Here is a 26,981-nt window from a genome sequence, read left to right as displayed (position 1 = left end):
CTGAAGAGATTTTCCAGATAAATTAGGAATAAGTGAAAGTAAGTGCAATAGTTTCAATGACAGACAAATTGATTACAGAACTAGCTACGGCAAATTTTCTTTTAGTTATCAAAGTATCTATTTTTTTTTAAATAAATTTTTTATAAATCAATGGGTGCTTACATTGGCTTGATATTGCTCTAGAATTACATGACCAGGAAACTCTGGTTCTGGAACGGATGCAAACCTCCTAACAATAACTAACAATGTCTGAAGCCCAGAAAGACGGAGCTGGTCGCTGTGATCTGTGGCGGCCATAAAAGCCATGCGGATCAAATCAGCTAAATGCAATACTAAGAAGTCATCTGAGGACAAAAGAAAAAAATCATTTAATAAAAACAAACTTCTTCTAAAGTCTAAATTTATATTAAAGATGATGTAATGGTTTCTATTTTTACACAGTCAGGCCCCATAGCATTTAAACTTATTTTTCACTTTGCCATATGCCAAGGGAGCTTGCATTTCCTTAAAGGAGTTGTTATACCCAGGAGCATGTCATTTGTGAGTACTACACCATATAGTGGATCCTAAACAGGAACACCTTCTCCCCTAAGAATCTACAGTGAAGTGTTCCCTTTGCTTTCAAACCAGCACCTTTTGTCTATACTGCAATCATGCAATGGTATCATCCAACAATTTTCCATTTTAAGGTAAAAATTTTAAGGAAATAAAAACCTTTACATTTGAGGCAAATTTCCTTTGAGCTTTTGAGGCATCAACATCTTCAGCTCAGCATGGGGAAGCACAGAAAATTAGTGGTGTGTTCATTGGGTAATTATGTAAATTATGGAATATACAAAGCAGTGGCACGAGTTTTCTTGGATATTCCTAGATTACAAAATTGTATTGCAGTACACAGGCACCAGTTATCACTTCTGGTTGCCAATGTCTTCTATAGGAACAATGGCTCCCTATTTGCATGTCATGCTATAACAGCTGGGAAAGTGAGTGTCAACACTGCAATTATATGCAAATATTATGACTAATTTATCATTGCTCTATATCTCAATGAATACAGGCTTCTAATCATATTCATTAAAGGCTTCAACGGAGGTCATGAAGAAATCTATAATGAATTTCCTTAAAACACCAAATGTTAACGTTTATTTTTTAAGTATTCTTCACACGCTATAAAATAATCTCTGCATCTCAGTTAGTGTAACATACCTCTTGAATCCCTTTGTTTCCTTTCCTGAGCCAAAGTTATATCAAAATGTGCCCTGTCTGCATTTTCACACTGGCTGATAATTTTACAAACACACTCTGCAGCAAAAACTCTAGTAGACCATTTCGGATTAGTGAAGGGGTGGGATCTCTCATCACTTTCAGAGGTTAATACTGATATGTCATCCTCTTTAGCTCCCTCCTCTTCTTGGGTAGTATCCACTGAAGCTACTGTGGTGAAATCTGTATTTTTAAAAACACACAAAAAGGAAGGAACACAAACTGATTATTAAAGGAATTCAAACACATTACTGAATTATGTATGTGCTAGCCTTCAACAGCTTAATGGGACTAGAGACTGCAGAAAGTATGTGGTGGCTTTTAAGGTCCCTGTAGCACCGCATCTCACTAGCCCTAGAAGACAACCAGGCTGCTCCTTCCATGGATTACTTACTCCAATTAGTACCATAAAGTGGTCAATGATTTTGCCTCAAGAGATTCTGCAGGCATGGCTTGGTCATGGTTGGTAGACTAGGTAGATGTTACTGAGCTTTAGGGTTAAAGTGGTCCGAATTATATTAATATATGTTGGTATCTGCACCAAAAGCTGTTTCATAGTACCTGGAGAGTAGACCAAGTCTCCACAAAGAAACTAAATATTTCTTATTACTATTACAATTGTCCACTCTTGAAAAGTTAAAAAGTTATCTTGGAAAATTTGCTGTTACAATTCATCTCTTCTGAGACACACCACCTCCCACTTCTGTTGGAGAACCTAGAGCTACAATAAAAGGGCAAATGGACCAAAACTATCTTCTGTTTCTTCTTTTTAGGAAAGCCAAAGTCAACACCATGAAAGCAAATTCAAGTCTCATTGATTTATGAATGAAACAAAACAAATCCCAGGAAAGAGTTAAGACACAGCAGAAACTACCAGTGTCACAAACTGTTCTGTTCACATACAACTAGCCAGAATATAATAAATCAAAGTCAAAATAGTTTAAACAAAAACTGATTCTTTCAGGGGCATAGCTTCTACCTGAAACCAATATTCCCCAAGAGTCTCTCTTTGGAGTTCCTTCTGTCCTTTGTTCTGAGAATTCAGTCTTTTCAAAATATTCAGTGGGGTAACTAGTTCAACCTGCTCTGAATGCTTTATTTAGAGACATAGCTCTGCATCATTTCCACCATAAATAGCAGAGAGCCACTGGCTTAAGGGAATTTTCTCCTGGATCCCCCAAAAGGCGTCACAGCCCCAATGTATACTGCATTTGAATTTCTGCTATGGAAATAAATAAAATCTAGGACTAGAAGTAAACCCCAAGTTTCTGAACATTAACTATTCCAAACCTCCATGTTGCTGTAGTTCATATCTTGCCCTATATCCAAAATTCAATACTGAAAACCATAATTTATTATGAAACCTTGATTTTATAAATTTATCATCACCACTCAAGACCTTTATAAAACAAGGATTGACCTGTTACTGAATTATGGTTGAAAAGTGATTTTTATAGAATGTTCTGAAATCAAGTACTATTTCACTGGAAACCATACCGAAAATGCCATTAAAGCATAACAGAAAAGTAGAAAAAGATAGCAGATAATTTTTATAATACTAATGGAATTAAATGATGGATTGTTATTTTGTATGACTTCATTTGAGCAAAACATTTCAGATTGTAGGTTTTGCAGGGTTTTTAGTTGCTCTAACTTATTGAGACTAGCCACTCGATTAACAATGGATTGACTACACAGCAGAATCAAGACTGAAGCAAAATGGCTTGTCAAGGCTAGTCATTTTATCTCAAACATTTCAGGAAGGAGTCTTGCTATTGACAGATCATTTTCCTCTTATATCAATTTAGAGCTAAGCCAGACTATACTTATTCTATGGGTGTAGACTATAAATGTCACTAGTGTAAGCACAGCTGCATAACATACATATGACCAATACCATAACATCCTCAGCCCATGTTGCTTTATAGTAACTAAGGAGTCATTGAAAAGCAATTCACATACTATACACTAGTATTAACAGGACTAGTCTGAAACAATATCTCAGATGTGACTACAAGTCCTATGCCAAATTTTGTGGAAATTTGAACTTTGTGGCTCATGCCATTCATCCAATAGGATTGGATAAAAGTCATTATTCACAAAGGCTTTTCAGAATGTGAAAGGCAATCAGAAAAGAGCAAGTAATTTCCCATTCGAGGAGAAAAAGTAAAAGTATCAAACAATTTAAAATAAATGGCAGTAACATACTCTTTCATAATCTGTATACTTCCAAGAAACGAGACTGATTATTTCTCTCCTATAAAGCAAAGATCATATCACGTAGGCCTTGTTTTTATTATATTCCAAGCTAAAATATGTTAGCACTTACCAGCCGAGGCAGCAAGAACATCTTTACAAAGCTTCAACCAGAACGAGAGTTTTTCAACTGCCACTGATGTGAACATATGACTCAGAGTCTCTTTGATATCTTGGCATAGTCTTTGATCCAATTCTTTGTCCAGCAAGCTCAGCAATGCTCCCTCCAGGCCAACTTCTCTGATGTTAATGTCTGTTGAAAACACAGTTTATGATCTGAGTGGCATGCATCACAAAACTGCCATAGCACAGGAGTGTAGAAATTCAGTTACAGAACTTAACGATTACGCAAGTCATATATTGCAAACAGCAAATATCTGGTCTTGAAACACTTAAAATGATTACTTGTACTAAAGTTCTAATGCCATGTCATCTGGGTGCAAAACCAACTTTAAGAACACCACATCATTCAATATTGCCCAAAATGAACTGCCCCCCAATAATTTTTCTGACAGGTTTACACTGCTTAGTAGAGTGACACTGACAGGTTTACACTGCTTAGTAGAGTGAAATATGCTGAAAACAAGTAGGGGAACTTAAATAAGAAGAGAGTTAGGCTTTCCTATGATAGAAAGACAACATTTATTTAATGTGAGGCCTAGTGTGGCAGGCCTGATTTTTAGTCAGCCAAAGTAGGCCCAAGGGCTTAACCCGAGGTCATACAATTGTGTCTTCTCATGCTGTCTGACAAACAACCGCTGAAAGACGAGTACACTATATAACTTCATAAATAAGCTTAAAACGAGGGGGAGGAGAGAGGTAGGTTAGGGATTTTGCAGCTACGTAACTATAGAGATAATTTCTTAATAAATCAAGTGGTTAATTGATGCAAACAGCTAATGTCAGTAGTCAAAAGCCTAAGTATAGTCATCCAGAATACCACACACAGACAAAAGGGCAAGCCTAAGTTTCTTGTGGTAACAGAAATGGGGGAATATGGCTATAGATCCAACTGGGTTATATAATCTCAAGGTCTAAAAAATCTGGATACTTTTCTATACTCTGGGTACATCAGGTTTCTGAAACAGTGTCAGCTGGATCAGGACCTGTTCTCTGATATGATCCATGTACTGATTCTGTCTTTGTTCTGCTGTATTTTAGGAGTATGTGAGCAAGTTTACAATCCCAAGAGCTATCTCTTTGTTTGTGGCTTTATGCTGTTTGGTTATATTAATGACTGGACTTGTTTTGATGTTAAGTAAAGCATGTATCTATATCTGTTGAGTCCCCTCATCAACCCCATACTCAACAATAATCTGTATAACCACCTGAAGGAAAGAACCTGTTATAATAATAAATATTAACAGTGCAGAAATTGTTCAGGCTACAAAGTTAACATTAAATGATTCTCCATCTACCAACACAGTTCTGAAAGGACATTATAGTAACAAAACGCACACACACAGATGTTTGGAAATTCTCAGTTAATACTGACAGTTTATTGTTCTCACTTGCTTAATATCAGTACAAAGCAACATTTAAAGTTGGTCCTTAACTGAATTGACCTATGGCGTTATCCTGTATCCTGTACTGCACAAAAAGAGGATTTTAAAACTTTTGCTAAAAGCTAAATGATGTTGTCACAACCTCTCTGAGATAGGTACAGTAAATATTAGTGCGCACCAGCAGGGTCTATTTGGACCAATTAACGCACAACGCTAGCCTGCTTTAGAAATCACACCTCTGTAGTGCACATCACCACACCATGTTGACAAGCCCTTAGTGTAAGGGAGGATACTGTGGGGTACATTTACACCCTAGTTTGCCACAAACTAAATATTCATACAGACAAGCCCTTGGTCCTTTTAACAAAACAAAAATAATTTAAAACTTTTTTGGGTCTCCCTCAGGGCTTCCCCTTTTTCCACCAAAGCTTCAAAGAGTGCAAGGGAAGCTGGCTGCATTACCATATGCCATCTGGTGCTCAGCACTTTAGAAAATTGGACCCCTTACTGTATTTACATGCCTGATTAAACATTAGATTGCACGTTTTTCGGGGCAAGGGCTGACTTTGTGTGCGTGTACAGCACCTAGCACAATGGGACCCTGATCCCTGACTGCAGTGTTATAGTACTGTCAATCCAAAGCTTTGAAAAATCATGAGTAAGGTCCCCAAAAATCATGACATTAACTTAAAGATGACAGTTTTTTTTAAAAAAAATGTATTTTCTGGGTTATTTTTGTCTACTATTTGGTTATGGTCACTGTTAGGGTGCACTCAGGACACATTTTCAAGCTCTGCACTGCAACCAGGGGGGCTAGACTTTTTTCTTTTTTTTTTTAAATGAAAACTGAGATTTCTTTCTCCTGGATTACTCCAGGAGCTGGGACTTTAAGTAACATCATCAGATATTATGAGACTTATGATAAAAATGTGAGGCTTGCGACACTGCTGTTAGCACCACTTTTATCACTGGGAGATGCCTAAAAAGCTTCAACAAATATAACCACAAAAATGCCATGTTTTAGTAGAAAAAATTATTTTGGGTTAAAGGTTTTAAAAAATGCTACAAAATAAATGATGTCTGAGCTTAATTTAGAAGGGAGAATGCTTAAAAATCCAAGTTCAGCATGTGTCAAGCGCTGCATTCTGAAGGCTTAATGGACATACATTACCTGGAGTGAAGTCTTCTCTGCTGTCTTTAACAAAGGCAACAGCATGTTCTGATACCTCAGCTGCTTCTCTTTGCACAAGCTGACGCAAACAAGCCAGTACTGCTCGTCTCAACAACAAGTAGGAGCTACAGAGATTCACCTGAAATATGCAAAGAAAGGGAGTAAAATGGCTCACAACTTCTGTAGCAGCTATCCAGTAGTCCAGTGCTTTCTGATGGATTACTGTTATGAAATAGACTGGGAAGTCCATCACCAAATAACTGTCCCATTTTGCTTACCTTTGTAGATCTAAAATGAAAAGTTTACAACAAATATTGTAAATGTTTGGTAACCACAGTAATTTTCAAGTTCTCTTGGTGAAATTACCTTACGAAGCTAGTCAGATCCAACTCCCATTGAAGTCAGTGGAAAGACTTCCACTCACTTCAATGGAAGTTGAATTGTGATCTAAATGAATGCCTATTATATTCTTATCCAGAGTATAAAATTAGTATGTGGTATGAAAACTCAGTCCAAATGGACTCCACTCATATTACCATCTTAAGGAGCTAGGAGTGATAAAAGAAAACAATGATACAACCAGGATCTAATAATTCCAAGTCTGTGGCAAAGAGACTAATAAATAGGATGCTGAATAAGGTTTCTTTTGAAAATATACATCATACAGTTTAATTACATTAGGTTGTAGTTGTTTGTTTTAGGGAAGGTCAGGGTTAGGGATGGGCACGTGATGTGGAGACAACACAGCTCTCCTGAACAACTCTCCAGCATGGCTATTTAGAGCATCATTATTTAAACATCACAAGGTCAGCTTTTATTTTTTGTATTGAAAACTAATGCCAACATAAAAATTGTTACTGGAGCAAGGAAAATACTTAAAAAAAAAATATTAACAAATCAAGTCTTGCACCTAAAGTCCCCTCCCAACACTCTCCAAATTTTAAGACTAATCTGAAAGTAATCCACAGATACAGTAAACTTGTCAAGTGGCTGGGCAGGGTAACTAAACCAATGTTTATGCAATTTATTGTAATCCAATCTTAGGTTATAACAAGTAAACAACCAAAATGAGCACGTGTCTAAGTACATGGAAGGTAAAGAGGTTACCTGTTATAATTAAGTAACCTTCTACCCTTAGCTTTACCCTAAGACAGTAGTTTTCAACCTCTTTCATTTGCAGACCCATTAGAACATTTTGAATGGAGGTGTGGACCCCTTTGGAAATCTTAAAACAATCTGTGGCCCCCAGGAGTCCGTGAACCACACGTTGAAAACCACTGCCCTAAGATACTCATATGGACAGAGCTGAGTGTCTGCTGCAGAGAACCCTTGCTGGGAGGCCATGCTGCTCATTTGTCAGTGATAAGCCAACAGTCACTCAAAATGAGATTAAAAATAAAAAGTTAAGGACACAAAGAATAAGTGATATGGAATTTCAGTTTCATTATATTTAAAACTAATTTGTGTCTCCTGCTTTCTTTCGCTTATGCATGTGAATCTGCAAAACTCATTATGAATTATACATTTATTAGATACAAAGATATGCTCTGCATAACAATTCTTTTGTAAAAGAAATGAGTCAATTAGTATCTCTGCAAGATACTCGAACTGAAATTTTAAAGCATACAATTGAATCTTTAATGCAACACTTATTCAAGCAGGCCACACTTTCTCCTGGAAATTTGCAGTTCACTAGCTCATTTTTATAGGGAAAACAGAGCACCAAAGTCAGGCTACTGGGAAATGCATGACACGCATTCTTCATATCTCTCATTCTCCCACATTTTAAGTAGGGGAAAAGGGCAACACACATAATGCAAGCAAAACATACAAATTAACTTAAACAATTTCTGCGTTGGACACGTTAAAGTCAAACTGATGCAAAATTAAGTGCACAAAATTAAACATATGTGCCAGCTGCAGAAGATTAGAAGGGATTTGGTTAGGGTGATACCAAATGAACATCACTTGACATGCTAAAGGTATTTTACTTTAAATTAATGGTTAAAAAGAGAGAAAGAGACAGGAGGAAACAAAAAACACCACTGCAAACTGCTGAAATTTTAGGATTAACAAGGCACAGGGACCTACCAACACAGAATTATCCAACAAGATCTCCTGTACAAAAACAAATGACAAACCAGTCATGACAAAATCAAAATACAGATACCACAATGATACTCACTACAGCAAGAAAACCATAAAATTTAAATTCAGAATCTTATCTCAAACATGTCACAAAATCCTCATTTGCTTATTTCAGTTACCTCATTATATAATGTTGAGCATCTTTAAAATGTAAGCCAACATCCCATAAACTTGTTGGTTAAAATAAATGTAAAAGCAGCTCAGCAAAGTGGTTATTGAAACTATCAGATATATCATATATATTTGTATTTGTACATGTTTTCTTTTGGATCCTATAGCTGAAAAGCTGAGCATGCACCCCATCCATCCTATGTATATGAGATATATAAATAAGAACTTGTGTGTATCTGTAAAGTTAGCTGTAAAGTTAATATTAGTCATCACTAGATGCAAAAGGTTATTTCCACAACCAAGTATTTAATGGTCAGAACTTAGCAGAGAATGTTAAGTACCATGCAGTTAGATGCAAAGCCCTCGGTAAGAAAATCCTTTCTAAAATAAAAAAAATTCTGAGATTCTGTTTTTTTTGTTTTGGGGTGGGAGAGGGGGCTAAGGGAGGTGAAGGTGGGATGATGATGTTGGTGTTAACTTTTTTATAAAAAGAAGTCCTCTTTTCATTAATAAATATTTTAAGAACATGCTAAAATGTAGTGTGAACTTGTACATTTTCAATATATTGGCAGTAGCCTTGAATAGGAAAAAAGATCCCTAATAACAACAATTGGTAATTACCATTGGTAATTAAATGTAACACTCTCTGCAACAGTGTTTTCAGCTCTCTCCTCAATGTGTGTGTCTCAATGGACATCAGTAAAACAGTCTGTTTCTCTGACAAGAGTCTCTATCTTCCTCCCTGCCTGTTACAAATACTTCCTCAGCACAGAATGGTAGTATTAAAAATAAAAAATAAGACCTAGCTCTTATTTAGCATTTTTCACCTTTAGAGCTCAAAGTGCTTTACAGAAGGTCAGTATATCCCTGTTTTACATATGGGGAAACTGAGGAACAGGGTGAGAGTCTTGCCCAAATTGACCCAGCAAGCCAGTGGCAAAACTGGGAACTCAACTTATGCCTCCCAAGTTTCAAAACAGTGCCCTGTCTATGCCTCCTATTAAGACAACAATCCTGCCATGGCAACTGTACAGGCAGACCTCATGCCCCCAAAAATCCTACTGAGTTCAATAAGGCTCCAACACAGGTATGGATCCACCTGGATGGTGATCTCTGCAGGATCGTGGCATAAATACAAAAAATATAAGTCAAACCTCATTCATTCATAGTAATGACTGAAAGACCTACTGCCAACTACTGAACTGTATGTATTAGCGTGGAGTGCCTCGATTCTGCAATGAGCTCCTCACAGACAGAAATCTATAACTGCATGGAATCCAACTGATTTTACTGAGAGTCTGTGTGGACACAAGAATCTAGCCATGTAAAGCTCCTTGTAGGGTTGGGGCCTAAAAGAACACACACACAATAATGAATCACAAAATACACTTTGCTCTTTAATTGACAAATATAAATAAATTTTAATTCATGAAGTATTCCATAATTTACTGTAACGATTTCACAAGTATACTGAAGTATTATTTTTTTAAAATAATGAAGTCTTAGTAATACAAAACCTCACTACACACTATTAAATCTTTGCTGAGAAGTGGGGAGAGACCAATTTTTTGTGCAGATTAGAGAGGTACTACTGTAAAGGGAGGTCAACAAGACATTCATTCTATAAATTTACAGATAGATAGTTAAAAATGCTAATACATTGACTGATCAACAGGACAGCAACTCCTGAGTTATGGTGTGTTTCCATAAAAGGTAAGTGGAAATGCTTTTTACCTACTGAAAGGAAGATCAAGGATAAAATATGTTGGAAGGGGGAGAGGGAAGAAGAATCCCTAAGGATTACAATTCTCCCAAAATAAAAAAAAAGCTTAAATCCAAGAGTAATGGGGAGCTCTCTCTGAATCTTGCAGATATATTTCTTTGAAAACCTCAAATATATACTGGAAAACACATGAACTCAATAAGAAATCAGAATCTATGTCTACTAATGATATGCAATAGCTGCTTAGACAAAAGAGCACTTAAAAACTCCAAGACAAACAAGGTAGAGATACAAGAAAATCCAGAAAAATTACTTTTTTTGACTTCTGAGAAAAACTGAGTAAGTTTCTCTGATTTACGGGAGAACCAGCGAAATCGTGTATACGTAGTAAGGGTAGATCAAATCTTGTTAAAACCTTCTCTTATTACAGCATGTTCTTATGGAAGCAGACATTTTACTGTGTGGGAGACAGCTTGAGATATAAAAAGAATGGGTAAAGTAGAACAAGGATTTAATTAAAAAAAAAAGAACGAGGACACTCAATACCTGTGCAAGCAGAGGTTGCCTTTGGTGCTGTGGACACTACCTTAGTAGAAAGCAATCACTGTTTTGCTTATGAAGAACTAATCAGCCATGCTAGCATTACGTTTGCTTTCTTGGATTCCAAACTGAAGTGTGAGGATACAGCTGTCTTGAGTACCAGAACTACAACAACTGCTCACTAGCAGTACAGAACTGACAAGAAAAGCAAACTAATGTAGATTTCTGTAGATTATAAATAAACTATATTATTTCTCAATGTTCAGTATAAACAAGTAATCAGTTACTTCAGCAAACCTTCATCTCGCATAGAAGAGAAGAAATGTTGGCCAGAATTAAGACGTGTGAATCCCGGAACCTAGCTTATACTTTTTGTCAACAAAAGTTTAGCTTGTGTAAGAATGACAGTATGTATTCTTAGTCAGTAACAGGTATATGCTCTTGCAAGAGATATGGAAAAAAACAGAAGGAAGGAAAAATGGATAATTAGAAAGAGAAGAAGAGAGAATGACTATGTGTATATGAAAGACAAAACCTCACCCTATTAAAGAATGATTGGTTATTAAAACACAGTATTAAATTTATTTTAACTATTGATAACTGGCTGGTTTAAGGAAAATGTATTTAAATGTTTTATGTTTCAAGGCAAAAACTGAAATATTTTAAAAACAGGGAAAAGTACATTTTGAAAGCTATACTTACACATAGGCAGCTTACAAGACTAGATAAGTTGACATGTCGTGGAGCAAACATATGAAGCTGCTGTAGGCAAGAGATGGCTTGAGCCTGAACAAGGCAATCAGGGTTATCCTGCATCACTGCACAGCCCAGGAGACAAGACGTTCTTAAGGCTGAAACTGCAGCCTTACTGCCTATGGTTAGAAAGAGTTTTTTAATATTTCCAACATATTAATTTTCCTTTAAGTTTTTTTTTTTTTAAAAGGTAAAAAATAAGTAATTATATAAAGCATTCACACTTAATCAAACTGTTCACATAGGAGTTCCTGCAAGCAATTCATTCAATTAGAATAATAATAATCATACTTAACACTTCTATTGCACCTCTAAACAAACAGGCGCAGACAACTTACTCCTGCCTCAGTGCAGGAGACTGGACTAGATGACCTATCAAGGTTCCCTCCAGTCCTACATTTCTATGATTCTAACTTTACAAACAAGCAAGCAGGCCTCAAAACATCACTGAAAGGCAGGCAGACATTATAACCAATTAACAGAGGGGGACAATAAGGCACAGATTGGTCACACAGTGAGTCAATGGTAAATTTAGAAGACCTGACTCAATTCCTCTCTCTAATTTCTAGATCCCACTCCCCATTTTCTGGACCACTGATACATTTCAGTAGAACTTTTCATACCAACATAAAAGGATGTGTTTTCTTTTTAGACAGTATTTCGGAGGGGGGGAGGGGAAGGGAAGGAGAGGATTAACTCATTAATAAAGTCTTGGATTGGCAGACAGGTAAATGTACCAAAGTAGTGCATGTACATCATACAAAGGACTGAGGGAATCTATGACCAATGACAGAGTGCACAAATAATAAATGAAAGGAATACACCTGCAGGTGAATCAATGGAATGGAAGTTGACTTTGGCACTGAAACAGTAACAAATGCAGGCAACTAAGGCTCAAGTCCTGTAAACTGCTTTACATAGAACCCTGCAACTACAAAGAGCCCCGAGAAAATCAATGAGGTTTGCACACATGAAGCAGCTTGCAGGACCTGGGCCTAAATAGAAGAAAGGGATGGTGCTTGATCTGACATTCCTTATTAACCCCCCCCACTTAGATATAATCACTCTCTAAAGGCCTCTCTGAATATGAATATAAATATAAATGTAAGCCCTTTCTGAAGTCTTTCAGTTGCTTTTCCTGTCAAGACACTGTACCTGCTTTGTTTCCCCAGGCTCCACAGATCTCTGGTGTCCTTTCCCTCTCATACAATGCTGGAAGTGTGTGTACACGCTATTAGCATGGCTTTCATATTGCGCATTATCTGATGGGCATCAAAAAGCTGTGGATTAACCCCTTTACGTAGACAAGTTCTAGAATGTCTGTGTTGAGCTCAATGAGTACTGTGAGTGCACAACTCTCTTGAAAAAAAATCAGACCATTTTTATTTAGGTTCCTAAATCTGGATTTTGGTTTCAGCTTTTCAAATAAAATTCTCTGTGTCTTCACACTAAACAAAGAATTTTCAACTCAATATGAAGGTTTTAAAACTGAGTTCTGGCAAGGGGAAAGGTATTAAAAATGCTCATCCTGGAAGGATAGTAGCCACGATGTCTTGGCCCCATAAATGCATAGCCTATGAAAAACTACTTTCCAGTTCACTTACAAGAAAAAATGTCGTGAATGATTTCTGCAAGTTCCTAGAACGCAGTCACTATTTGTCTGCAACATGTAAACTAAATGCTTAACTGTTCTAATTACCAAACCAAACAGACATAACAATATTGTTTATGCATACCTTGCAACTCTGGCCCCAATGTAGTGATAAGTCCATTTAAACAGCGACCAAGGCTCTGGTGAACTTCAGCATAAGCAGTAGGCACAGTCAACAACAACATCAGAACAAGAGATAGGGTAGGTTCCACATGCACATGATACAGAGGGCCAGCTGAATCTATTATCAATGACAGAGAGTGCAGTGCCCAAGTCTATAAAATAAAAGATGTGGTGATGTCACATCTAACTGTAATAATATAAGCGTAAGAGCTATTTTGTGAATTCTAATTAAAATAAAAATTAATACATGGGTACAACTAATGCTCTGAAGTGGGAAGAGAGTGGATGGATGAAGATGCTACAGACAATACGTCCTTCATAACAAAGTGTCTGGAAACTGTGGCTCTTTTTGATAAATACTGTAAGGAAAATTCTACATTTTGCAGTGGTACAACTGGCTAACATTATTTTGGTACCTACAACCTCAACAACAACCAATTTCTTAGATGTAGTGTAATGTTAGTCTAACTAAATGCTGTAGTTTGCAGATATAAAATTTTTTCTTCATAGTTTTATGAGCTAGGATGATGGAGTTACAGGAAATATGAAGGCACAACAGCTGAACAATATTTAATGTCATTTTGCCCTATATTCATACCCATTACATGTTGCCAGAGGGATCTTGGTGTATGACGTTTTAGCTCAGGCGAAACCATCTGACTTCGTATTCAAAACGATTTCACTCATGCAAGCAAGCTTTCAACTGACCAAGCTGCAGCACACTAGCTACAGAGACCAGCTATTTATTACATCATCCTTATAAAGGAGAAGTGCTAGGAAATGGACAGCTTTGCAGACATAGAAAAATGATATACAGATGAAAAGAAAAACCAAGCACTATCTAATCAAGCTCAAGATTCAGGTGAATGTACATCAAATTCAAAACGATTCAGGTATCTATCTATCTGTTCAGGATAGTATGAATTCAGGAATTCTGCTGAAGGAATTGTTATCTAATCTCCCCTTACATGAAAGAACTTTTATTCCCCAAAAACAATTGGTTCTCTTGTAATATCTACAGAGAGGACAGACATTTTGAGTTATGTAACAAAATACCTGTACATCAGGAGAAGTATTGTCCTGAGATAAGGTATAAAGGATTCCAACACATGCATTCAGGTGCTGAGTAGAGCTTATTCCTCCTAAATATCTATACAGAGATCCCAGAGCCAAAGAATGTCCTGTTCTTGACACCACATCCCTAGCAGATTTTAGCCTATAAATTGCAAGGAGAAAAAAGGTTGTTAGAATATGTGACTACAATAGCTGATACTGCCAGGTAATCTATACACATAGTAGATTTCAGTGCTTTGGCTGTAGAATGTAAGCAGCAAAATATTTTGTTACTCATTATATTGCCAGAATACATAATGATATTTTAGTACTACTTATACCCTACCCCAGAGATGCACCAAAATAAGGAAAGGACATGTCTCAATTTAAACAGAGGGTTGTGAAAAACTGGTACTAGCAAGGACATGCTGAGTTAATCTTTTAATTCTGCCTGTTGAGCCTAGAAACAGTAACAAATAAGATTGTTTTCTGTGAAGGAAAAAGTCGCAAAAGATTTATGAAATTTAGGACAAAACACATGCTGCATGATTCATTTCATAGTCATGTTATTTCTTCAAACATAACAAAAGCAGAAACATGGTCCAAACTAAGAAATGTGCACATTACTGAGCTAAACAAAAGAGCACAGTAGCAAATCCTCATTCAACTCTCTGGAGAGAACTACTCTTTTGTACACCTGCTGTTAGGAATAGACACCCTTTTTCCAACTTACTGCTTTTCAATATTTAGCCTATTACAAATTTTCGATCAAACCAATCTTCTTGACACAGATTCAGCTGATGCTGAACTGGGTGGGCAGGACTGTAGGTCTTTTTAAAATTGACAATGTTTTTAATGGAACTGTCCCGCCTTCTGAATTTTTTCCTCCACATTCTTCCACCATTTTGATGCAACCAACTGTGACACAAACTCTTTTGCAAACACAGGAGATCTTGCACTTCAAATTAATCTGGATCTTAAATTTTAAACGCTAAGAGAGAAGAAACAAATTCAGAACTATGTTCTAGATGTCATGTTTCAGTCTCTTTTTTCTGCTCTGAATTCAACCTGTAAACCAAGGATATTCAGACTTCAGTGCTTCAGGAGCCAAATTAGCGACCAACATTACCCAAAAGAGCCATTGTAGTGTGAATTAATTGTTTCGTTTCTTATAGTACTATATATTCATATTTAAAAACAGTATGACGGGAAATATTTAGTTTACACACACACGCACACACACACACACACACACACACACACACACTCTCTCTCTCTCTCTCAGCAAAATGACTGACCTAAGTATTATTGTTTTATCAACTACAATTGGTTAATAATATAGTAAAAGCATCCTGACTGGTTAATAATTAAATCGCAGAGTGTTTTAATATCATGTGCTGCAAAGAGCTGCAGGAGACACATTAAAGGCTTGGGAGTGTCAGTCTGAGTATCACTGCTGTAAACTTTGTACTCATAATCAGTTATTTTAACTAAGTTAGGTAAAGGTTTCATAGCTTCTCTGAATCACTTTTACATTATTGTCCTTATGTGGTTCCATTTTGTTGTAGTTAATTATTTAGCCAGATTTCCAATTTGAGACTGACAATAGTGTCATCAGTCTATAGTCTGCTGAGTCATTCCAAAAGTTCCTTCAAGTATTTTCCAGTCAACCAACCTCCAAAATGTGCTTTAGTACTCCATTAGGTGTTACTTTTTAAACCAGAAAGTTTTAAATAGTACACTGAATACTCACCCATATGTTAGAAATTTAGGATGACTGCACCTGGAAAGTTATCTTTTACGTATTTGTTCTTTGAACAAATGGAAGAGACCTAGTTTGTCATATTTTTCTTTATATGCTGGATGGCACCTTCAACACCCGGGCCACTACATTCTTTGTTTTTCTTTTTCGTCAAAAAATAAATGTGCCTTGTGTGGGCACTGTTGGAGGCCCCAGTATAATTTGAGTTGCTTGACCACTGTCCTACAGGCCTAGCATAGCTTCAGTTGCTTGCTTGGCTATTCTAACCCCTGTAGCATGACATCTTCCAGTTGGCAGAGATGAGTAGGACTCCTGAGTAACCTTGTAGATGGTTCAGTTTCTGCATACCACGGCACACAACAAGACAAAATACACAACACGTATTGCCTGCAGCTGCACATAGATAAAGGTGATGGGAACAAGAAGTTATCCTTGAACGTCTAGGGGTACACTGTTTCATTGCTATGGGGCATACTTTTACTCTGCCCCTCCTATCACCAGATGTTGTTTTGATGACCCCAATTACCATGGTGAGAATGGAATGTAGATAAGGGTGAAAACCCAATGCAGGTAATTAGCATATATGATAATGAGCAGAGAGGTAATTAGGTGAAAGCTGTTTATAGAAGGGTATAAGAAATCACTACTTAGACAAAGGGGCACATTCCATCAACACTTGACTTCGCAAGAGGTGCCGCTGGTCGTTCCAGAGGATCCACTGACTGCCTGGCGGGGTCCCTGAAGAAAGTCATTCCTGTATACAGCCTTCTGAGTGACTGCTTAGCTCTCTAGGCTTAGTGTGTATGATACATTGTAGTTCATTTTAGGCTTTGTATTTAACTAATATATTTATAGAAAACCTTGCATATTAAACCTTATTGATCTGCAAATCAGGCGTACCGTGTCTCACTGGTACCCACACTGATCACTAAGTGTCCAGTATCAACAGGCACTTGAAGCTATTATCATTTTTCATATCTGACCAACCATCTCGTATTAACAAACCTCTATTCTTTTATTTCTTCACACACAGTATCTAGCAGTGCATATGGGCGTTTAAAATATGTCAAGAAATTATATGCAGGATGAAATGCTTCAATCATTCCTTTAAACTGCTCATTTTGTGCTACACTATAAGTGATACCAGTAGCATAAAACAGTATTAAAACAAGTACAATTTTTTTTGCCTCTCAGTTGTTTTTATGGCATGATCACAGGCTGATTTTTGCCATTTTTAGGTATCAAATATGAACACAGATTGCTCCTGTATTATGCTGCTGAAGAACCGCCGGAAGGAACTGGAATAGGGACTTAAATGATCATCATTGCTGCATTTCGATAATAAAAGTAGCATAAAATTGTCTCACTCACTGAACCAAACTCCATGTTCTTCTCTTATTACTCTATTAACAAAATTTCATTGGATGTCCAAATAAAGAAATAAACCAATTTTCAGCATTTTAAAATGAGAAGAAATTCTTTCCATCTTGCTCCTCAGCAACTGTTTACAGTTTATTTTCAAAAAATTATCTGCTTTCATTACTTCACTCCATTCAGTCATTGCTTCCTTCCATTTTTTATGACATAGAGTACAATAAATTCACACATTATTGGCAATCAATAAACTGTAATCACTGCCTGTGACAGAATATACCCATGTTCACACCCTACACACTGTTGTAATAATTTTTGTACAAGGCATGTCTTGTGAGGTATTTAAAAACTTATTTGCTCATCAATAATATCATGTAATAATGCATGTAGCAGCGTTATATGTGAAGTTATAAACATAAGATGAAATCATGACAAAGTATGTTTTCCAGATAAGTCTGGGGAGTAGTCAAACCAGTTCCTCAGGGACAACAGGCAAGCTAATGCCTCAGCCATGTGTAAACAAGTGGTTGTAAGTGGCCATTCTCTGGCAGGAAAGGGGGCAAAAGCAAAAATCTACATCTTAGCAAAGAAACAGCATGGAGTTTTCTTCCACACAGACTGCTTGTCGCCTTGTTCCCAGCTAGAAATGCTTCTCAGAGGAGCGACAGAACTATAAAAAGAAGAGGCAGACACCTCAAGAGACCCCTCTCTTTCTCCCTGCTGATCACATTCACTGCACCTGAAGACACAAAGGAAGCAGCTGTCGGATGCTGGGGAAGGGGTCCTGACCTGAGAGTTTGGTCAGTAACCTGTTGAAATGTGGTGAGAAAACTTTCCTTTAAACCTAATATAGTTTGTTGTTAGGCACCAGTAAGCATTTTATCTTTATTTTTCTTGTAACCAGTTCTGACTTCTATGCCTCATTACTTGTATTCTCTTTGTATTTAATAAACTTGTTTATTGTTTTATCTAATCCACTGTGTTCAAATTGAAATGCCTGGGTAACTCCATTGGGGCGGGGGAGGAAAATAACAAGTTGTGTGCAAATTATTCCCTTAAAGGAATAATGGACTTAATATAGTTGTATTGTCTAGGAAAGGGCCAGGCAGTACAGGACATGGGTTTCTGGGGGGAGGGGAAATCTGGGACTCAGAGTGTGTTGGGGTCACTCGGAGGTAATCTTTAAGGCTGGTAGGAGCCAAGGTGTAGCTGGGCCTGCAGCACACAGACACAACTGGGAGTGACATACATGTTGGAGGCTGTTTGTGTGCATTCCAGGAACGAGGCTGCAGCAGCAATTAATTATAAAGGGCACCCCAGGTTACAGGGCAGGGGTGACACAGCTAGCTATTCATTCGTCTGGATTGCACCCTAGTATGTCACGCCAGCTTTACATTAGCTACTGTTAAAATAGAATACAGTCAATACTGTGAAAACTGGAAAATAAGATGAGCTAGCTGGTCTTACAGGAGACCACATTAGATACACTTCCCACTTTCCTGAAGTTTCTAGATTCTCATACTCAGTTCCAACCCATTCCTGTCTTCGGCATCAATGACCGTTTGTTTCACCTCACTAGCCACATCCTTCTCTACAAACGCCAATGATGTCCATTGTCCTTGCCTTCTAGGTTTCTAGTCAGTTCTTTGGAACTCTCTTCCTATTCCTTAATACGTATAACAAGAACTTACATGTTCTCATAATCAGTATGTTCTTACTTATTTGTGGTAGCATTCATTACGTGCTAGGCATGATCCAAACACATCAGGACAGTCTCTGCGCTCAGAGGACTCAAAATCTAAGAATTCCATTTTAACTTTGCAATAGTTAAAGTTTCCATTTACAGATTGAAATCAGAGCCTAAATGTTTCTGTTATCAAAACAAAAAACATTTTAAAATGTTGGTATCTCCAAATAAATACTTCCAAGTGACAGAGAAATTTAAAATTAAAAAATCCAAGAAAAAAAAATGATTAAAAAAAATTCTCCTTGGCCACACCCAACCACGCTATACAACAAAACACATTTTATACATCCATGCATTTTCAAGCATCTTCAAGTGCAGCTATCATGAAACTAGTTAAAAAACAGTTTGCCAGAAAGTTTCAGCTTCAACCTTGAATTTCCTTATTTTTGTCAGAAATATCTCACAAATATTAAAACGATTTCTGTATATAAATTAACTTCAAGTTATGCTGAGGTTTTTTGTATTTTTTTTTTTTTTTTAAAGACTTGCTAAATCTTAATTACGGCATTTAAAAAAATATAATGTTGACAGGAAAGGGTGTCTCTATTTTGTCCTTACAAATAACTTTTTATGAGTTTACCCTAGTGCAGATAAGCTAAATAAAGTCTTCTGCAGCACCTAAGCTCTGTGGTGGGGCTAAGATGGAGGAATCAACATACGGGTAAGGCCGCCAAACCTCTTCCATGTTGTCTCCTTGCCACCACTGCATAGGCCTACACGGAAAGCTATTTCATTCATAAATCAGAGTAGCAGTATGGCAGAAGCTGCACTGAGATGAATGCTGTGGCCCTGGGTTTGAGGATGGATTTCACCTACCTGGTCTCCCTCAAATCCCAGTACTTTACCTGAATAAAGACCAAGAGCTCTTGCTTTATGTGAGTGAAGTGATTTTTACCCATGTGAAATGTGGCATGCACAGAATTACCATGCTATTACAGTAATATGTTAAACTGATATATTAAAAATGGTGCAGCAGCCAATTTTCAAGTATTTAGATGTAACCTTCTCAACTTCCATGGATGCCTGAATAATTTCTTTCTTTAACAGGCCTTTTTAGAGTAGCAGAAGCACAAACTGTGCGCATAAATTTGGCAATCTTTTGCCAAAAGTATCTGAGATTCAATGACAGATAAGTTTTTATATTAATTAATTTCCTTTAAAATATTACAAATATTGAAGCCAAGTTGAGTTTGCAAGTATTGGTATAAACTTGAGCAAATGACAACTTAATACAAACATTTTTTAAAATGACTTACTTGTCAAAACTAACTTGTGCCAATCCAGCAGTAAAGGCACTATCAGCAACCACTTGTGCTAGTCTGGCCAGAGATTCTGCAGCAGCGCATCTTAAAAGTGGATTACTGCTTTCCAAGGCACCCATTACTAAAGTCAGTGAAGATCTTCTAACTTCTTCTGGACCTAAGCTTCCCTTGCAGCTAGCCAAGTGCTAAAAACAAATAATTCAACATTTTAATTGGTAAGACTGCATAATAAAGAACATTTTCCCCTTTTAAATATCATATGACACAGCAAACAAACATTTAATTTGGTCTTTAATATCACTCAACTGTGGGGCAACTACATTTCTACCTCTCTTCTTTGTGACTGACATATATGGCCTCCAGGGGAGTACAGTATATACTGATAAGCAACATAATATACTCAAGGCATGAGACTACCACCATCATTTCAAAAAGAATCCCGATAAAAGAATTAATGAATGGGCTTTTCGCCTTGAGTAGTCCACATTAAGTAAATGCTGTAGCAGAAAACCTGGGAAAGAACATTAGGATGAAAAGCACATAAGGAAAATAAAGTAAAACATACATTGAAAAATTTCTAAAGAGAAAACAAGCATAAGAGCACATGCATGTGATTGAGATGGATTTGGACAGCATCTGATAAAAACACTAAAATTCATTCAAGCAGTATCCACTGAAAATAGGAATTGTCAAACTTCCTGCCAACTGGGACCTGGCTATTTTAGAAGCCAGCTAATTCTCTGCAACTCTCCCAACACAGCTGCATTCCAAAGACAATGCAGCTAGATAGATCCAGGCATAGACTATCTGGTACTCTGTTTAAAGAGTTCCATGGAACTATGTAATGTCTTTGCCAGGAGATCATAGTAAGCCAAAACCTGTTAGCATTCAGATTAAAAACGACAACATACCTTTACAATAAAGAAATGATGTTCATTTAATAAAAACCTCAAGCCTAGTCTACACTAGGAAATTAGGTTGTATAACTATATCACTCAGGGGTGTGAAAAAATCCACACCCCTGAGTGACACAATTAAACTGATCTAACTCCCAGTGTAGACAGTGCTAGGTCCATGGGAGAATCCTGTCGACCTAGCTACCGCTAGGAGGTGGATCACCATGATGCTGGGAGAAACCTTTCTGTCAGTATAGGTAGCATCTTCACTGAAGCGTTATAGCACCACTGCTGCAGCATTTTAAGTGTAGATAAGCCCTCACTATGAAGAGATACCCTCTGAAATTTAGCAAAGCTGGAATATCACATCCATACTGAAAATTTAAGAGAAATCTCCACTTATTGCTGTAGCATCTGAGTTTTTACCATCACATTGTTCAAATTTGACTATGTCTATCCTGGCTAATACCAGTGGAACTTCACAGGTTTTGACTGTAATGGTGGGAGATGTCCATAAAACTCTCAACATAGATGCAGCAAAAGAGGTAAGCATAATTTTTACCTTCTATAATTTTCCATAATTCTGTTTGCCACTTAAGACAGTTATGGTGCCTACCACTACAATATCCAAGTGCAGACTACATAACACTGATGCAGAAAATATAACAGGCCCTTTTATTATGAGAACTATTGATCTTAAAATCAGCACATCCAGAGACAGAAAATATCCCAAATTATATTTACAAATAGAAGGAAACTGGAAATTACAAAAGAGCTAAACATAAAGCATTTAATAGCCAAAATGTCTGCCACTTTTACATTCTATCAACCAACTCCAGAAAGTTTTATCTAAAGTATTACAATGTCATAAAAAATTATCCATTTAGTATTGTATATTTTTTTATTTTGTATTTGCAATGGAAAAACTGTTAATCTCGATAGACCTTGGGTGCTACCTCTCTCAGTTCCTCCCTAAATCTGGAGGAACAACATTACAGAAATATAACATATCCTTAAGAAACATATAAATTGCTTGTTTCTGCTTAATTGCTTTTAAGAGCCCAATTTGCTCAACTCTAGGTGTCAAGAAGGAGAGAGAAAACAACCCTTCTTAAAGCTCGGACAATAACATGAACAAAGCCAAACAACAAGACATTAAAATATAAAATTCCAGATGACTGGTAGTTGTGAAGCAAAAAAAAAAAAAAACCGCTCTTCTCCCCCCGCAATTTATACCAAACATAAAAGGCAGGTAATTAACTCAGTCTGGAGTATTTTGTTGAACTACTTTGAAACATTAAACAGAGAAAGGATAAAAGAATGCTGAGTTGACCAAAAGGAAACATTTTCATTAAAAAATAATGCACTTTTAGGAAACATCCATGAGATTTTAATGGGAGAAGTAAAAATGAACCTTCATACATCCACATATTTGGAAAGGTGAACCATCTTGGGGCTTCGGCAAGCCGTCATTTCCAAAATACTATAGAGCTATGACGACAACTAGTCATCATGCTGCAAGAGGGGAGACAGGTTTCACTTAGCCTCTGAAATGTACATAAGGTACACTGGGCCCGATTTTCTTCTCACCAGTAGTAACTCCACTTTTACACCAGAATCAGGTACTGTGTATCTAGGGGTTGGTTTTTATTGTTGCTGTTGTTTTATTTTAAGATTTTTCTAGATATTTTACCATACTGGTGATTTTTCTCAGAATGAGAACTACCTGCTCTGGCAACATTAATTGATTGGTCTCTCTGATCCTGTGTTCTGTGCTGGTGTCCAGCCTCCAGCTCCACCCTCATTCCCATCTTCCTTCCCTTCCGTTGTACAAAGGGTGTTCCTGGAGCACTGCTACTGAAGAATCTATTTTAAGGGATAGGAGGGGTGGTTTAATCACCACCATTCTTTTCTCCACAGGGCACTCCAGACAGGAAGGGAAGTGGGAGTCTTCCGCCATTGGCAGCATTCTACAGAGTTGCTCCAGGTGCCACAGGGAGAAAGATCCCTGAGTCCATAACAGCAGAGTCAAAACTAGCATTGCACGCAGTTAGGCTTTCCTTACACTCACCAATGGCTGGAGATGGGACACTAGATGGGGAGGGCTCCAAGTTACTACAGAGAATTTTTTCCCAGCTGTCTGGCTTGGACATGCTCAAGGTCTAACTGGTCGCAATATTTGGAGTGGGTAAGGAATTTTCCCCCAGGTCACACTGGCAGAAACCCTGGGGGTTGGCTTTTTTTGTCTTTCTCTGCAGGGTCTGACATGGGTCATTTGCTAGTTTGAACTACAGTAAATGGTGGATTCTTCGTAATTCTAACGTTACACTTTAAACTTTAAGTCTTTACAACAAGATTTGATTACTTCAGTAACACAGCCAAAACTTATGAGCCTAGCACAGGAGTGAGCAGGTCAGGTTCTGTGGCCTGCAATGTGCAGGAGATCAGACTAGATGATCACAATGCTCCCTTCTGGTCAAAGTCTGAAATGAAGGGTGTGCCCCCCACTGCATCAATTCTCCCTTTGGCACAGCACAGCCCTAACAAACACTGTTTCAAAATGAAATATAAACCCTGCTCTCCCTTACTGGCTGGGCAGCAGAAGAGTTTTCAAAGGATTCCTCCCTCTTCCACTGTGTGAGGAATAAATGGTTACCGAGACCTCCCCTTCACTGGCGGAACAATATGCGGAACCTCTTTTCCAGAAAAAAGATAATCTGATGGAAGAGACAGAAAAGGGAAGCTACAGACTCAGTAGTCTGTAAGGACACAATTAGGGGCAGAAAATAAGGAGAGGGGAAAAAAACAAAGAGGGAGAGATTGATAGATGGGATAAAGGCTATGAAGAAAACATGGGAAAAGAGAGACGCTGAAAGGACAATCTTAATGAGAAAATTGGGGCAAAAAGGGGAGAAGGCATTTCCCCCACCAGAGATAAAATCAGAGTCAAGAAGATTAAAGGAGAGAAAACACTAGACAGGAAGGAGAAAAGAAATAGGCCTTGTCTAGACTAGCACATTTTAGAAAAACATCTTTTATACTACTCGAAAGAAAGCCGAAGAAGGGAAGAATAAAAGTGAGAGATGGACAGAGACAAGGAAATGGGAATAAAAAATGGAGGAAGGCAAAATAAGCAAAATGGTCATACAGCTGCTACGTTACTTTATTTTACTTCCAGTCTAATATTTTATTTTTTGGCAGAAGATAAGGGGAGATAAGAAATAAGGGAATGTCCAACTCTGATCCCCAGGGTTTAGGAAGATGGGGATCTTCAAACAGATATCAGTTCAAGAAGGTACTAGGGATGTGGGCTCCACCAGTAGTTTATTTTTCACAGTTGAAGACTGATCCTCACATTGGTTGAAAAATTGAAGCTGGTTACTGGAAAGGGTTATAGAAATGTTCCCATGGTAGGACAAGGAATGCACTTAAATTGAATGGTATGAAGTTTTAGCAACAAACCCAATATTTATAAAAAGAGAAGATTTACCTTCAGAAAACTAGAAAATGCTGATACAATATTTATTTGCACTGTCTGCTGTCGTGATCCTTTTGTTTGTTTTATGGAAGCCAACAGTTTTTCTAACACATGGAGCCTTACACCAAAAAAAGAAAAAAATATTGGTCAAGCTATTTTTTTAAAAACATCAAACAATATCTTTAGATTATGGAAGCATGAGTAGCAAATGCAATACTCTAAGCCTCAAGTGACTTCCTATATCCTAGCACCACCATGCTGTGGTGGTTTCTCATCAACTAATTTACATGCCAATTGTTTCAGGTCAGCAGAGAAGCATTTTAATTTGTAATTTGTTTTGTAGATAAGAGGAAAATTACCCACTTTATAAGCTCTGCCTGGTATTGTACATGCTTTAGGACAAGGACTGCAATATTTGGGCAACACATTTTTACCTTTCTACAAGGCCTTATATTTACATAAAACAACAACATAATGCTGCAGACAGGTTCAAGGAAGAGACAAAATCTAGAAGAGAGCCTGAGAGGACTACATCACCAACAAAATGTGTTAAGCTACAATGGCCTTCTAAGATGCTATTCTAAAGTAATATTTTCCGGATTTTTCCTTTCCTATCCTACTCTTTTTTTCTTATCATTTACTTTGCTATATCCTCCTGCATGGACATATGCACACAGATCTTTTTCTTGCCTCTGCTTAACATTTCTGCCCACAACAAGATTTTTTGTACTCTATATCAGCACACTTCCATTATCCCTGTGTACTTTTTTGTTCTGGCTTCTATAACAGACTATTTATTTATAGATCATCTTTTATTATCTGATTACCAGTGGATAGTTTCTACTAAAGGGGAGTATATGTCTGGGAATGCTGTAGTTTGGGAAGCCTTATGGGCACAAAATTATAAGCAGTTATCTATAGCCATCAGCGGAAGTCATGAGAAACAGATAAAGGAAAAAAACAAGACAAAAAAAGCAAGGGGGAAAAAAAAAAGAGAGAGAAGAGAGACCAGACACACAGAAAAGGGCAAAAAATAGAAAAGTAAAGTTAGTGAAGCAAGAATAAGAAGAGAGATGGTGACAACTGCATAGGAAAGTATTTTGTGAAGTAACGGTGCGAGGAAAGGTGTGTGTACGTTAGTATTTGGAGATGGCATGGGCAGTAAAAGACAGTGAGATACGAGATGGGTCATGGGAATGGAGGGAGATTGAGTGGCATTCCTTTTTTTTTTTGTTACACAAAATAGCGTGTTAATAGTTGATCTTTGCTGAAGCACAGAGAATCAACAATTCCTACCCCTATCTTATACCATCTCATTAGAAAGACCATGCTGCCATCTTTCTTTTGATTTAATAATCCTGGATAAGACTCCCTTCAGAACCTTTCAACACTGCTGCTTAGTCAACTAGGACAGCTGCCCTACAGTGATTCAAAGCAGGGCTAAACACAATAATACTGCAGAATTCCTAGTCTATGCTGTCAAGATAGTGAGATTCAGGACCCCAAAACTGAGCTCTCTCCCTTGCATAGAATTACAAAGCATCATCATTGGCAACCATGCTAATTTCAGGATTAATTGTACAGTACTTTGAAAATGCAAAACAACATATAAGTAATATCATTTATCCTCAATCAAAACTTATGTATTCTAAGTATATATTTTGTTCTTGTTATAGTTTTGCATTTAAAAAAGTAGATAACCATCAACAGCATGAAAAAATGTTGGTGTTTTTCATCCCTCAACAATGAAACTATTATAAAACAAAGAGTTACGTACAAATTAAAATGACTTAAACAGAACAAAGCTTTGTAGCTTCCTTTATGCACTCTTGTGGTTACAACTAACTGTTTTAGGGTGCATATTCTTGTTTCTTTTACACTTTTCAAACTACTTTATTTTCCTTATTATTTTTCTAATTATGGTCTTAAAAGTATTTTTAGCCTGCCAGTGTCAAGATAGAGGATTATATTTTATTGTGACTCCCTACTCCTTTTTTCCTCATGTTCAAGAGCCCTTATAACAATAAATATGCAATACAATCCTCTCACAACAAATTTTGTATTAATCTGGAAACAGAACTGTTAACGTACAGTGCTAGGTATTAAAGGACTACTACGAAGCATGGGAGAAAACCGGGCATTAAAAATTGTCCTCCTAAGACATT

At 37.2% G+C, this 26,981-nt stretch overlaps 1 protein-coding gene across 3 annotated transcripts in view; it reads right to left on the bottom strand.

The window, feature by feature from the left end:
- Positions 1-26,981, bottom strand: part of HEATR5A (HEAT repeat containing 5A) — a 114,049-nt gene that overhangs the window by 34,568 nt on the left and 52,500 nt on the right. For all 3 annotated transcript variants that reach the window (XM_067534371.1, XM_067534353.1, XM_067534361.1), the window contains 10 exons: positions 24,829-24,934; positions 20,437-20,627; positions 14,301-14,460; positions 13,207-13,396; positions 11,420-11,589; positions 8,287-8,313; positions 6,196-6,334; positions 3,593-3,772; positions 1,207-1,446; positions 163-344 (listed from right to left, as the gene is read on the bottom strand). In XM_067534371.1, the coding sequence (XP_067390472.1) occupies positions 163-344; positions 1,207-1,446; positions 3,593-3,772; positions 6,196-6,334; positions 8,287-8,313; positions 11,420-11,589; positions 13,207-13,396; positions 14,301-14,460; positions 20,437-20,627; positions 24,829-24,934 (1,585 nt within the window). The remainder of the gene's footprint in view (positions 1-162; positions 345-1,206; positions 1,447-3,592; positions 3,773-6,195; positions 6,335-8,286; positions 8,314-11,419; positions 11,590-13,206; positions 13,397-14,300; positions 14,461-20,436; positions 20,628-24,828; positions 24,935-26,981) is intronic.

Source organism: Emydura macquarii, unplaced genomic scaffold, assembly GCF_026122565.2.
Source record: "Emydura macquarii macquarii isolate MOO-44397 ecotype Brisbane River unplaced genomic scaffold, CSIRO-AGI_Emac_v2 contig_374, whole genome shotgun sequence".
NCBI lineage: Eukaryota > Metazoa > Chordata > Testudines > Chelidae > Emydura > Emydura macquarii.
Note: the sequence above shows the minus strand (reverse complement) of the source record. Positions and strands in the feature narration are given on the sequence as shown.